This window comes from Buteo buteo, chromosome 9 (genome assembly GCF_964188355.1).
Source record: "Buteo buteo chromosome 9, bButBut1.hap1.1, whole genome shotgun sequence".
NCBI classification, from domain to species: Eukaryota; Metazoa; Chordata; class Aves; order Accipitriformes; family Accipitridae; genus Buteo; species Buteo buteo.
Window position 1 is genome coordinate 30,960,712 of NC_134179.1, and position 14,943 is coordinate 30,975,654.

The 14,943-nt window shown below is 40.3% G+C and overlaps 1 protein-coding gene across 1 annotated transcript in view; it reads left to right on the plus strand.

Annotated features, from left to right (window-relative positions):
* CNKSR3 (CNKSR family member 3) overlaps positions 1-14,177 on the plus strand; it is a 63,091-nt gene extending 48,914 nt beyond the window's left edge. The window contains exons 7-13 of the mRNA XM_075035962.1: positions 2,381-2,440; positions 5,195-5,263; positions 6,022-6,168; positions 7,973-8,097; positions 10,545-10,753; positions 11,232-11,321; positions 12,862-14,177. Of these exons, the coding sequence (XP_074892063.1) occupies positions 2,381-2,440; positions 5,195-5,263; positions 6,022-6,168; positions 7,973-8,097; positions 10,545-10,753; positions 11,232-11,321; positions 12,862-13,160 (999 nt within the window). The 3' untranslated portion in view covers positions 13,161-14,177. The remainder of the gene's footprint in view (positions 1-2,380; positions 2,441-5,194; positions 5,264-6,021; positions 6,169-7,972; positions 8,098-10,544; positions 10,754-11,231; positions 11,322-12,861) is intronic.
* The last annotated feature ends 766 nt before the right edge of the window (positions 14,178-14,943 follow it).

Genomic DNA, 14,943 nt, shown 5'->3' on the forward strand with positions numbered 1-14,943 from the left:
ACACCATCTTTCCTGCCCTGAAAGACTGTTACGACAGATGGAGCCCAAAGTCATGGACTAAATGAACTCAATGGATATTTTAGTGGGATGGCCCATAGACTAAGGGAATGATATCTGTATGTATATATGAAGAGACAGGAAAGGTGATTAACTGGGATGTACTGGAAAGTGTAGGACCTGGGCATGACATAAATGGTATAGAGTAAGGAGTGGATATTGTCCTGTTTTTGGCTGGGCTAGGGTTAATTTTCTTCATAGTAGCTGGTATGGGGCTATGTTTTGGATTTGTGCTGAAAACAGTGTTGATAACTCAGGGATGTTTTTGTTACTGCTGAGCGGTCCTTACCCAGAGCCAAGGCCTTTGCTGCTTCTCGACCCACCCTGCCAGTGAGCAGGTTGGGGGGGCACAAGAAGCTGGGAGGGGACACAGCTGGGACAGCTGACCCCAACTGACCCAAGGGATATTCCATGCCATATGACATCATGCTCAACCTATAAAGCTGGGGGAAGAAGAAGGAAGGCAGGGATGTTTGGAGTTATGGTGTCTGTCTTCCCAAGTACCCGTTACGTGTGATGGAGCCCTGCTGTCCTGGAGATGGCTGAACACCTGCCTGCCCATGGGAAGGGGTGAATGAATTCCTGGTTTTGCTTTGCTTGTGTGCACAGCTTTTGCTTTACCTCTCTTTAAACTGTCTTTATCTCAACCCACAAGTCTTCTCACTTTTACCCTTCTGATTCTCTCCCTCATCCCACCGTGTGGGAAGTGAGTGAACAGCTGTGTGGTCCTTGGTTGGGGTTAAACCATGATAATCCTAAATATAATTTTTGATGATAAATTGTTGCAGATTTGTGTCTTAACCAGGATATTGGAGAATTTACAGATGTTTGAAATCAGTCGTTTTATTTTTGCAGGTTACTTTAACCAGCTGTTTTTCTAGGGGGGCCTGGGGGACAGAGAAGGTGATGAGAAATGATGTTTGTGTTTTGAAAGACACATTTTTATGTGTGTTTATAGCAAGACTGAGAAGAATATGAGGATTTTTGAGGTCTGCTGTTAGCAGGAATAGGAAAAATCCTTTTAAATGTTTGGTGGCTGTGTAACGTTACTGGATCTAATTAATTCAGTTGATGCTGCTTAGCTGAGTGCTGGTTATGAGAAACTGAGTTTGAAATCTTGGTGGATTTTCTAGCTGGGGAATAGACATGTTAGAATGAATTGGAGGGAATTTAAACTCTAAAGTGCCACATGTATTTGCTCCCTCCTTCCACCCTGGCTCTGAAAGCAGAAGAGGTGAACACTTTTAGAGGAAGCTTTACAGTCTTACTGTGCTGTATAGTTTTACTTAGACCGCTGGATTTGACTGAATCAGTCATGCATTCCTGAAATTATGGGAACCTCTTTGTTAATGCACAAGCTACAACAAAGCAGAGTCAGCCTAACTTGGACTAAGTAAAGAATGAGGAGGTAGGTGCACACAATTGGATACGGGCAGGCAAATGGGGAAGGGATTTGGCTGAAGAGGAAGGGTCAAAAAAATCAGGTGTTTTTCCTTGTACTTCTAAGCAAGTGTCGTAACTTTAGGCAGATAAGGTGCCTACGACTCCTGAATAACATCCAGTTCTGTACAGCTCAGTGTGAGTGCTTCTAACAACAGACGTAGGTGGGAAAAGTTGAGATGTATTTATTCATAAATGATGAAACCAACTTACTGGTCACCTCTTGTGGGGAAATCATGCAATTATTAGTTAATAGTCAGTTGGTGATTTTTTAATTTGGTGTTCATATGGTCAACACTCACTTCATCCGAGTTTGTCCTTGCATTTACACTCAGCATTAAAATACACAGCCACAAATACTTAGTTCTGCTAGAGCTTTTATTGCTTGTGTCAGCACTGTGGTTACAAGCCAGTCTGTGTATTGGCTTACCAAGAGAAATTGTAAAAGAACATGTAGGCAATATTTGTAGCCCACCTGTGTAAGTGTGCTTTGTATGGAGAGAGCTGGTGGCCATCTAGTAAAACCTGTAATTCTCTAGTGCAGACCAGCAGTAAGGAAATAAACTTTTGTTCAAGACCAAAGACCAACAAGGCAGTGAAACCAGCAGTGTTTGGTGTTACCAACCAGAGAGTGTTTCTAAATTGCATTCCATACATTAGGTGGTTTAAGTAATTATAAATATTATAATTAATTACAGTAAAAGTGATCTGTGAAGAGGTTTAGAATGTTGTAATATTAGACCACACACTTTTCTAGGGAAAATATGTGAATTGTTAAGTGTTCTTAATAATGTTTTGTGTCTGTTGCCAACAGTTGTTTAATCAGATAAGTTATGCATTTTTTTGCCTTTAAACTTGTTTTTCATTTTGTACTTACATTTAGGGAATGTACATCAAATCAACTTATGATGGATTACATGTAATTACTGGAACTACAGAAAACGTAAGTGAAGTAAATGTAAATTATTTCAGGCTATCTGACAGTAGCTTTGATTGAGTTTGACTTTTTTACTACTACTTCCTGTTTTACATATGACTTTCATGATATTACTGCTTTAAATACTGTGTGATGCATCATTTCTTTATCCACAATTTGTAAATATTTTGTCTGCATGTTTCACTGTTAGTCTAATTAAACCAGTTTCTGCAAGTACATGAGTTAGTTGAAATGCTTGGCATTAAAATAGTTGCTTTAATAAGTTATTGTATCTGCTGTTCTGAGTGCTTATGGTATCTTGCTTAACTAAGTCTTGAACATACTTGCTCTCCACTGGCAAAGGCAATCTCCCCTAATAGGAACATTTAGGTGGTAGTGTGCTAAAGTCAGTAATGAGTAATGAAATCAATGAGCTGTCCAGTGACGAAATTACCTCACAGAGTAAAAAGACTGCAGAGAAGTAAGACTTTGAGTGGTCTGCTGGAAGGAAATGGTTGGCATGATAGGCAACTGTATCTTACGCTGCAGATGGTTGCTTGTTTTATTCTTACACTGTGAGTTCTTTGTAGCTCAGACTTTATTAAAGGCTTCTGGGCAGTCATTGCAGTGGACCTCTGGCCTGCAGCTGAGGCTGGTGGGTGATGCTGTGGTTTTGTCAGACATGCTGCTCTACAGGAGCAGTGACTGAAAGAAAGAAGAGCGGAGGAGCTTGGATTTTTTTTTTGTGTGTGTGTGAACAGGAAAGAATCAGTGGTTCTAGTTGTACCCCTGCCAAGTCCAGGGGCCAGGGAAGAGGGGGTGGAAATCTGTGCTTGCAGTTCAGAGTGAAAACTGAAAGCTTTTATAGCTTTTATGTTATTGCCCTGGCAGAACTGTATAGGATCTGGAACTAAGTTCCAGAGACTAAGTTCACTTTGACAGCAATTTCAACATCCGATAAATGTGAAAGAATGTAATGTTGACTGCTGATAAGCTACCTGTGCATATAGATCTCATTTTGGAGGCCAGGAGTGGGGCTGTGCTGCTTCTATAGCTTTGAGCGTTAACCTGAATGTCTGCTTTTTCGTCAACACTGGTTCTTTCTTTGGGGAAGCTCTTTGCTTTGGAGCAACAAATCTTGACAAGTGACTGAGAGATCTGCAAACAACTGTTGTTTTTCTGGTGGTGTGGGATCATTTAGATGACCCAGGCTGGGTCTTAGCTAAATTTTCTTGCTAGGTTTGGAATGGTATTGTAGCAGCTATCCCCAGAAGTCAGTGTGTTGGAATGCAGTGGAATTGCACCCCAAAATTAACAGTACTGTACATTGGAAGGACTGGGGAAGTCCATGCATTTGATACTAGTCAGCCAAGAGGATTCCTGAGTTGTGCTGTCCTACTTGTGACTTCCCATGTCACGTTGGCCTAGATCTAAACTTTGTTCTTTCCTTTGTTCTCACGACACAATTGCAGTGTCTGCTGTGCTAGCTGGCACTTACTGTAGGACTCCTCTGTGCAAGGGTCCCCTATCCTCCCCCAGACGGGCTGTTGATTGCCCAAAGGACAGCTTGAAATAAGCTTTGTTTTTCGCAAACTTGACTTTGGCCCAGCAATTTTTCATGACCTTGGTTGACTCATATATGTAGCCTTCCACGGAGGCATTTCCTCTCAGAGGAAGTGAGAAGACAATGAAGAAATGGGGTTACTCATGATAGCTGGAGCCTCCCACAAATTCCCCCATGTTTTCTTCCCTTGTTGCACTGTTTATTCCTACAGTTTCTTTGAATAAAAAAGTTACTTGAGCTCTGAAGGTGTGATGACAAGAAGGGAGTTCTTAATCCAAGTGCTTAGCTCTGGAGTCACTAGGAAGAGCTGGCCTGCTGCCACTCATGGGGTGGGGGGAATGGGAGGAGAAGTTGTCGTGTGACAGGGGTGCAATATACCAAGGCAGTATGCCTGTGTGCTTTGGCTGTTGTCAAGGTTGGTGAGAGTTGGTGTGTTATAACAGCGAGAACACTTTTAATAACTGCAGCGATAGCTGGTGCATGGCACCAGCCATAGAAAAATCTAAATAAATATTGACACATTTAGCTGTTCCTTGCTAATGGTTCCCCAGAGCTTGGTTTTTGTTCCAAGAAAATTGTATTTTAAGGTGTATTATTATTAGATAGGTATTTGAAAAATACCTGTCTATGCACACAAGTAGCTGTGCAAGCATATATTTTTATCTGTTGACCTTGATGATGCAGGCAGGTAATTTCACATTGAAGTTGGTAGCTCTTACTTACATTAGGAAACAAAAAGGGAAAGTGCAATGGCCCTATTTTGTGAGTTGGAGGGGTTTTGGTCCTTTGTTCTGTACCTTCAAAATCTTAGTGTATTTTTTTTTAAATCAGCATACATTTATTTGGAAGTGAAGTTTAAGATAGTTGCTGTGTTAGGACAGAAGTCTTTTCTTCATTCCTTTCCCACTGCTATCTGAAACTACAGTACAAATGGGAGGTAAAAGGATAGTGGACACTGTCCCATGACTTAAGTACAATTTGGCCTGTGACAGATGTAGGCTATGCCTTCTCCCTTTCCCTGTAGTTTCCCAGTATTAAAAATAATCATAAGTTGAATTTCACAAGTCATCAACAGACGTAATGTGTGATCTAGCTGTGCAAAAACTTTCACCAATGCTCTTCATTATAGATACAACCTTTGACATAGGTTGGTGAGGGTTGTAATGGGAGGGAAGAAAACCTGCTGAAGCACATGCCTCCTGTTTTCCTCTTTGCAGTCCCCTGCTGATCGATCTCAGAAGATTCATGCTGGTGATGAAGTGATCCAGGTTAATCGGCAAACTGTGGTCAGTAACAAACAGCCTTACCAACCTTCCCTTATGCTTGCTCTGCAAAGCTCGCTCCCCACAGGTTCTGAATGTCTGAATGGAAGGGGTCAGGAGTCAGTTCTGGTGTTTTCCTGTTGAAATCTTTGAGGCTTTTTAAGATTTTGTTTTCAAGACAAATATTATTCTTCACAATATTTTGATAAAATAAATATGCAATATTTAATGTTTAAATGCTGTATGCATCATATTAAAATACTTCATGTTGTATTTAAGGCCTGTTTTAAAATGCATTGTTACAATCTACTGAAATGCAGATAAAAATAGCTTTAAAAAAAACCCAAGTATTTGTCAAATCGTTTGCATATGGGAACTTAGATAAAATGATTATATTTTTGCTTAGCACAGGTAAGCAACGCCTTTCAATGTGAGAAAGAAAAATGACAAAAGTAGTTCACTCTGAATGCCTGTATTACTCAATTTGAACACATCCATGCATCCTTCTAGGACTGGAGCTGAGGTATAAAGAGCACTGCTTGATATCTCAGTGTTTTAATTTACAGCCTAAGTAGAGCTCTTTCTTTGAAACAAAACAAAGAAGACCCTTCCGAAAATGGAGCTTTCCAATTTTTTTTTCTTCATTCTGGGTTTTTTGATCTCTTTTCTCTTTAGGTTCATGTTAAAACAGACAGTTTGACATGGGGGATTTGGGTTTTTTCTTGTTTGTTTGCTTTCAGAAGAGGCATGCTAAATAAAGATGTCTTTTTATTCTCTTCTAGGTTGGATGGCAACTAAAAAATCTGGTGGCAAAGTTGCGAGAGAATCCGGCTGGAGTCAGGCTGCTGCTTAAGAAACGTCCTACTGGCTCTTTCCATTTCACTCCTGCTCCACTAAAGAACCTGCGCTGGAAACCACCCCTGGTGCAGGTGAGAGTCTGCTGGCTCAACTGTCATGTCAGGCTGGGAATGCCTTGGTTGCAATCTGAAAAAAAGAAATACCAGAAGTGCTCCCAGGTGCACTCATGTTTAAGTATAGGTCAAGGAAGTTTAGTTGAAATGGTTGTCCTCTTCTGGTTCCTAGATAAGAGAAAATGTTCTTGCCTTTTTCTTTTTTTTTCTTTTTTTTCTTTTTTTTAAAAAACCCAGATAATGTTCTCTTGATACACAAAGGGACTAGGTGTGTTGAACATTTTAATCAGTCTGTGTGCCACTTTGAGAACTTACCTGAGGCAAAACTGCTGAAACCGTTCATGTGCATGGAATTCATCCGCATGGAGTAATAAATGCTTCCTCTACTTAGCAGAGTAATAAGTTTTTGCTGAAATAAGTTAGATTATTCCATATATTTGCCCTCTTTTTAGTCTGGTGAAGGGTGGGAAAGGGAGTGTTTTTCAAGAAGGTATTTAAACTACTTGTTTAAGTAAGATTCGGTTGTTGGGCAATTCACAGATTGGGTATTGAGCAGACAAAGTGATGTTAATAACTCTTAAATAACCATGTTGAGGAATGGCTTGTATTAGGAAGCTTAGGGTTTAATTCTTACAGGAGGAAATAACCTAACTGAATCTAAACTGATTACCTGAAATAAAGAAGACCAAGGAGAGTTCCCATTCCCATTCCTGTTCTGACACAGGTCTCCCTACGGATGTGAGGATAACTTATCAACCTGTGAAATGCCAGTGGCTACTGCAAGTCTTGATGCAGGCAGATTTCTCTCAAACTGGGTAGAAGATGCACACTTGACTCCTTTTTCATCCTTCCTTTCACTAATGCCTGTGTCTTTTTTTTTTTTATTGTGTGTGTGTGGCATTGTGCCTGTTATTTAATCAGAGCCTAAGGAAAAAAAGCTGCCACCTCATGAATTTTCCAGGGTTACCCAAAGCAAGGACTGTGTTACCAGTATGAATAGCTGAGGTGGGCTGGGATATAGGCTGTGCCAAACAGTGTTTCCTTGGGGGAAGGAGTGACTGGAGAAGCCTGTTGACAGTTCTGGGTGCCAACATACTGACCAGTAAAAGGCAGATGCTTGTGCAGGGGTGCCATTAACTGAGTGGCCAGAGTGAAAGCCTGGGCAGGTCTTTGACAAAAAGGGGAGAGTGCAGTCCTCTTGCCTGACAAAGGTGAAAGGGTCCTTCAAGCCTTTTCTCTCCTAGAGGCAGACAGGAACCTGGCAAGATGCTGGGGACATAGAATTGAGCCACAAAGAGCAAAATGGCAAACTTGCTCAGATGAGCAATACCAAATATATTTTTCCTTTGCTTCTATTACTCTAGTTATACCCCTGGATGCAATATGAAGTTAACTTTATCATATTTCCTGCCCATGCCTCAGGCATTGGTCTGTATGGAATAAGGGTAGCGTGAGCTGGCTTTGTAAGTGTTGCAGATCGTATCGGTATTTAACAAATTGCATTCTTTTAATGGATCTAAAAATAGAAGAAGGGTGTTTGTTGCTTTTTCTGTCTATGGAATTTGCAGGAAAAATGGAACTGGAAAGAGCAAAATATTCTTGAGCAATGCATTACCCATGATAGGATTTCTGTAGGAGGGACTGCAAAGCTAGCCAAAACTAGAGGTGGAGAAAAATACAAATGTTAAGAGTTTTTAATGGGTTTATTAAGCATAGAAATAGTAGTTCACTAGGGGATGAAGTGGTACTATTGATTATTGAATTATCTTTCTGTGAATGATAGATCAATGTTCAGATGTTTGATAGCTGTCTAACTTTTCAGACCAGTCCTCTGCCAACTTCAACCCAGTCACCAGAAAGCATCATGGATACCTCACTGAAAAAAGAGAAGCCAGCCATTTTGGATCTGTACATACCACCTCCACCAGCTGTTCCGTATTCTCCTCGGTATGCAAATAAACACGCACTATTGAACAAAAAACTCCTTTATTACACTTGTTTCTGAGCTGGCTTGCTATTAAAGCTCTGTGCAGATTAGCCTGAGGAAATTGCAGATCTTGCAGACTTTCTTCTAGTTGCTTAAATGTATAGGATTGCTCAAGCTAATGCTAAAATGCATGAACTACCAGGATCATAATAGATTTTATTATTAGAAGATTATTATGTGGCACATTGATCAGAGTTGTTCCCAAAACACGTACAGATGTCGTCCCTGGTTTTGTTGTGCAGTTATGTTTTTGATTTTGTTTAAATCTGACTGCACATAGAAAGAAGTCATTTTTGTCTGTAACTTTTTCCACTTTTTTTTTTTTAAGCAAGTTAAGTAACTGTTGTGGGAGTTGGGATAGAAAAGAACTTGTTTTAAATTGTCAAACTTGCAAGTTGTATAAACCAGCAATGTTCCCACTGAAGGGAAGGGAGAGTCAACTCATTCCACTTCTTTTATCCTGTGGTGTAAGCTACAAAAATGCAGACCTATGTACACAAAAGGCAGGACGGGGGGGTGAGGGTGGGTGTATGGTATAGTTAGCTTTTGTTTGTTCTCAAGTCCATGTTGACTCATGCCAGAACCCTGCCAGCTGACCTGGGAAGATGATGGACAAAGAGTTTTCAGGCAAGGCATGCTTCCTGGCCTGTCCTGACACTTTAGGTTACATGTAGATAGCCCAGCACAGAAACTCTGACCTTTTGCTGGAGGACTCATATGGGAGGAGAGCTTGCCTACTGTCATGTAAGGCCTGATACAGAGACAGAGGTTGTATTAGTGGCAGTCTTTAGGGCAGTGCTGGGGTGGGGGGAGAGGGTTTCTCCAAGGTAGGGTCTTTTTACTGAAGTTGGATCCACCTTGATCTATTTTTTCCCTGTTTTTCATGTTTGTGTGCTCAGTTCTTTAAAAAATAAAAAAATTAAAAAAAATCAAATATCTCGGCATAAAACCAAGCATATAGATTTAGCAGCTGAGTTTAGAATGCTTTGGTCTTTTCTTTAAATCGTTATATTTCAAGCACAAGGTGAATTATGTGCATGTGCTCAGTTTGTTTATCTTTCCTAGAGTCATAAAATTATATCTAGCTTCAGATGCCTTTAGACCTGAATCCCTGTTGATAAGGAAGGAAGTAGCAACGCAAGCTGTAAAACTTGTCCTGGATGATGTGTAGAAAAGGGAAAGCTTCTTGACTTTGACTTTCAAAGAAAGCAAATGTGGGAAGCTGTGGCAGCCAGGAAGAGGAGAAGGGCAGTTCTTTTTGCCTTCTGTTTGACTATTTAATTTCACCTCTGTATGTTTTGCTCTTCTCTTTAAACTGTGAGGCATTTGTGTGGTTATTCCCCCCCCCCCCCGCCCCCCGAATCATCCCGTTCTCTTCCCTTCCTGGCATGGATCTTCCCTGGTCCACACTGGGGAGGCAGAGAGCAGTGGCTGGTTTCCCTTCCCATGGCACAGTCTCCACATGGTGGTGTTGTAGGAGAGTCCTCTGCGTACATACGGTTGTGGTGTAACACTTCTGTGCAATTTTAGGTCCCTGAATCTCCATAAATAGCTCCTTCCCATTTACTGAGCTCTAGCATTGTTCTTGATGGAGAGCTGGAAAAAGAAAGTGGCATGTGCTGGCTGGGGGGCTGTTGTGAATACTGTGTATGTGCTTAGTCAGCTGTGTACTTTTATGCCTGACTTGGCTGATGGTTGCCTCAAGCAGTAAGATTGTAGCATGTACAAGGAAGAGGAAATAAACCCCAGGCAAATCTTAACTTGGAGGGTAGCTTTTTTCCCAATAGTACTCACAAGGACTAGTTCTAAAAATGGCTGTTCCTGGCCTTTGGAATGAGGGAAGGGACTTCTGCAGAAATTGCTCAATCATATGTATATACACTATGAATTTATTACTGAAACTCTCAAGGGGGTCTCACTTTTGGATGGAGAGAGAGAAGGTGATGAATATTCAGTGGCAGTTATTGGGCTCTTAAAATGACTGAGAAGCACAGTCCCTCAGATGGAGGCGATAGGTGTTGCCATTACACAAAGATGGATGAATCTATGTATGCACTCTTCTGTTACAACTGCACTGAACAGGCAGTGAATCAGGAGCTTTGATATGCTCAGGGCAGGAAGGTTGCATTTCTCAAAAGCTCTTTCAGGGGTGATAACTCTAAACTTCTCTGTGTGTTAAATTACTGGCTCATTAAAAGTGAATTAGCATGGGGGGGTACCTCTATTTTCTCCTTGGTAAATATATTTATAACTAAGCCTTCCATCACCTGACTTGTTTTTTATTCAGCTTGTTTGCAGCCCAATGCCAGCTGTCAGGAGCATGACTGGGTGCTAGAAGTGTCTTTCAAACCTACTCATGTCTGTAGCATGAAACTCTTAAGCTAACTGAAGCGAAATGTCCTTTCAGAGATGAAAAGGGGAGTTTTGTATATGGAGGAGGCAACAAACCCAGTCAGCCACCACCTGGGTCCAAGGGTGCCGAGTCTCCCAATTCTTTTCTGGATCAGGAGAGTCGACGGCGAAGGTTTACTATTGCTGATTCAGATCAGTTGCCTGGGTATCCCATAGAAGCAAATGTCCTACCAGCCAAGATGAGGGAAAAAACACAGTCCTATGGTAAGTTCATTCCTCTTTTGTTATTGCTGTTAGGATAAATGGTTTGGTGAGTTGGAATAATTTGTGTTAGAAAACTGCTCATTAGACTTGGTGGATATTAAGGGCAGTTTGTGCAAATTGTGAATGTGAATGAAATTCCACATCTGAAATTATTTAACTTAAATGCTGTAATTTCTTTAATGAATATCATTCAGCTGGGCTCTGCTTCTATGGTTGGCCATTTCCATGTGTGTTTTGGTTATTACTTTTGGTCATTATGTCCACTGCTGCTGTAAATGAGCAAGAGTGTGGCTGTTCAATCTCAGCACATTGCTTTCTTATATTTCACCAGTGGAAGTATCTTGAAATATTTTTTTTCCTGCAATTTTAATTCTTTATTTCTGTATCTCTCCCTTTGTTTAATTGTAAAAAGTATCAATTTAAAAATTGTTTTCCTAAACTGAATGTAATTCCTCATAACCTTCTATGTTGCCTTTAGGAAAACCTCGTCCTTTGTCAATGCCTGCTGATGGGAGCTGGATAGGAGCTGCAGAACCCTTCTCTAGGCCACGAGCACCAGGGAGAAAAGGCAAGGTTTTCATCTTGTCCCTCTCTCTCTTCCCTTCCTCTCCAAAATTTCCTTTGGGCAAACTGGATGGAAGTGTTTAAATCGGGAATGGAGGATTAGTGTTTGCATATTGCTGAACTGATCAAAGATGACAATTGTTGGGTTTAGCAGGAATGCCAGATGGTAGTTGTGAAATTTGTGAGGCTATTCAGTGTTGGGGCTCAAACTTTTGTTGTCCTGTCTTAGAATTCTTGTGAGTGTTAAAAGTAGGCTAGAATGACTAGGGCAGATCTGTACTTGTCTCTTTATAGCACAGGTTTATGATTTTGCTCTTATCACCCTTCCCTTTCTTCTGCATATAATATTGATAATAAACCTACTTTTTGGATAAGTCTGTTTATTTAGCTCACTGTGGAGGCTGTTGTAGAAGAAAGCTTGTTCCCAAAAGTAAAATGTAGGGCCTTTTAGGAGTTGCTTTTTGCTGTGACTGCTGTTAGAAAACAACATATTCTGCAGATATCACAGAATGGGAGAGAGACAGAAGCTTGTAACATTGTGTGTTAGGTTGGGTCGCTTTTTTTCCTTCCCCTACTGCCCTTCTCTCCCTCCTGCCCTTTTTGCTTCTGAAAGACTGAGTCCTGTTAGAATGGGTTATTAGAATGGGAATGGGAAATAAGAAAGGTTGACTATTTAGTTTATTCTTGAAATCAGTTATGAAAGCTAATGTGGAATTCTAGGGAAAATAGAAGCTGGATTCTATTATTTTAATGCAAAAATAGAAGCTGATAACAAGAAGCATTAACCTGGAGGGATATTAGAAACAAGCTAAGTAACAAGTCTAACAAAACGATCACCAGGTGGCAGGGCTGGTTTTTGTGTGTATGGTTTTTAGTTGGTTTTGCTTTTGGTTTTGTGTTGGCTTTTATTAACACTTGAAGTGTACTTAAGTGCAGCAGGCTTTTATGTAAGCTGTATTGGGTCAGAACAGAGGCCTGTCTAGCCCGGGGGATGTTTCTAGCAGCAGCTGCCATGGTCAGGTGTCTAAGGAGGAGTAAAAACAGAGAAAGAATCACAAATCAGTGGTCAAACCCAGAGAATTGCTTATACCTTTATCTGCAAAATTAATTTCTGTTGTCCGGAGTAATATTTGTAGCTTTTAAGTTAGTCATGAGTTACATTCACATAAACATGGATTCAACTCTGCTCTATCAGCATCTTGAATGACATGTTACGAGAAGGTTTGTTACGTCTCGCTCATGATAATGATTTGCCTGAAGGTAGTCTGTACTAGCAGTTTTGGTGTGTGTGAATCTGGAATTTAACAGTCAAAAGGTATCCTCTCTGTGTGTTAATTTATTTTGTTGTTCTTTGTGTTGCTTAAAAAAAAATATTTAAGATGCAAATAGCCATAAATCTATTGACAGCTGCTTATGTCTAGGTGTGTTATGAAAGGTAATCAAAATCTAGGTAATTTGAAATATAACCAGAATCTTTTTATAAAATCAGAAAATATTCATGGAGGGTTCAGCAATAATTGGTTATCCTCCTCCTGTTCATACAGGTGAAGATGCCCTCTGCAGGTACTTCAGTAATGAAAGGATACCCCCAATCATTGAAGAAAGCCCTGCCTCACAACACCCCCTCTCAAGGCCTGTGTCTGACAAGCATTTAGTGAGGGGAATGGATTATATTCGAGGCAGCAGGTGTTTTATGAATACAGACCTCCACAACAGTGCAACAATTCCTTTTCAAGAGGAAGGTGCTAAAAAATCCTCTGTTACGTCATCCACAAAATCTTCCTCCGCAGAGCCCTCACTGCTGGTCAGTTGGATCACGAGACTGAAATTGTTGACTCATTGACTGTTGTTCACAGGACTGTTACCAAGTGCCTTTGCTCATCGGTCGGACTTCTCAACTTTTCAGCTTCACTGATGCACAGTGACTAATGCGGTGTTCTTTTCCTGGAGAATCTTACATATTTGCCTTTTTGTTTGTGATTTTTGATGGATCAGAGGGTTTCATAGTGCAAGGAGGGGAGAAAGGTAAAGATCAAGTTCTTCCTAGCCAAAAGCTGAGGGCATTTATTCCCCTGGAAATGATTAAAATTTCAGTGATAGAGAGGTCACACATGACCTGAAATATGCATAATGGCTCAGAGGAAATCATTGTGTTACCATAAAGTCCAGTGGCACTTCAGTTGTCTGAAAGATCAGAGGCTGGTGTGACTGGCTGGGTGTCAAAGTATGTAGAGCTCAGCAAAAGCTGTGTTACTCTCCTGACCAGGAAAGATAAGCAGGGAAGCAGCAGTTTCATGCAACTTAGTGATGCTGTTCAAGTACTGCATGAGATCAACCTTGTGAGGAAGAAGTAGTAGAGTTGTTCTTTCTCTGATATCCAGAGATCTTAGGAAGTCTTAGGAAGAGAGTTCTCTTATTCAGAGATCTTAGGAAGTTGGACTAATTTAATTATAAATCAATCCAAGCTGATATATAATCCATTTTATTGAAATCACAGTACAAATAATGCTGAACAACTGCAGTACTCATCCGTAAATATATATGGATTGCTACAACGTGCCAAGGAAATGCATCTGTAGAGGTGGTGAAAGAATATATTTTTTTTTCCTTAATTGTTTAAGAATGATTTGCTGTTAACCAAAGTAAGCTTTTAAAGACAGTCCTCTTGGACTTACAAGAACATTTACAGTGGTTCAGTTTTTGAATAATGTGTTGTTTTTATGGAAAAATATGTGCTATGATACATTATAGTTGTAAGACACCTTGCTATTTTCTATATAGCTCAAATTTTCCCCCCTCCAGAATTCTAAAGTAGCCTTGGGTATTTTGGGAGGAAAATAAAACTTGTTTAACAAAAGAAGAGGATATTAAAGAGGTATTGTTTAAAATTGAATGTAAATAAGATTGTTAGCACGCAAACAGTTGTGTTTAAAGTAATTTAAATGTTAAATATAGTTGTATATATTTTTTACACTTAAACAGATACAGTTTGTACCTTCCTGTCTGTGCTGCTGGGTACAGATTAGCCAAATGAAAAGAAAGTCTTCTGTATTCCCTGCTAATTATAAGACTGACTATTTTCATAGGTGATACATTGCTAACAGCCTTTACTCCTTTGGTCCTGCTGAAAAGAAGAAGAATTTGTATTTAATAATTGGTGGGGAAAGAGGGAGGTTAAATGCTAGTTTGCACTTTGGACTGGGGCAGGAATCATATGTCATAACAGAAGTGTTAAAAACACACCATAATTCTGTCTCTGAAAATGTGACCATTCTGCTGCAACAAGCTTATGAAATTGTGCTACAGCCCTGCAGAGACAGGGTGCTAAATTCAGTTCTCAATTAATTATCTTTGATTATGACCCACTGATGATTTAGGAGTGGGCTAGTTTGGACTGTTCTGATCAGAAAGCAGATTATATTATGTGTGTCTTGTGCCACTCTTCTCCCCCCCCTGAGATGGCAGTCTGCACTAGAGATGTGGCCAAACACAGCTGCAGTGCAGTTGAACCCTAGACCAGTTTGGTCATACCTGTGAGAAGAAGGCTGAAACTGCCATGTCGTAGGCACTGTGGTGTAGTATAGCCCAGCCCCAAATCGACTGAACTGTTTTAAAGTAAATCACAG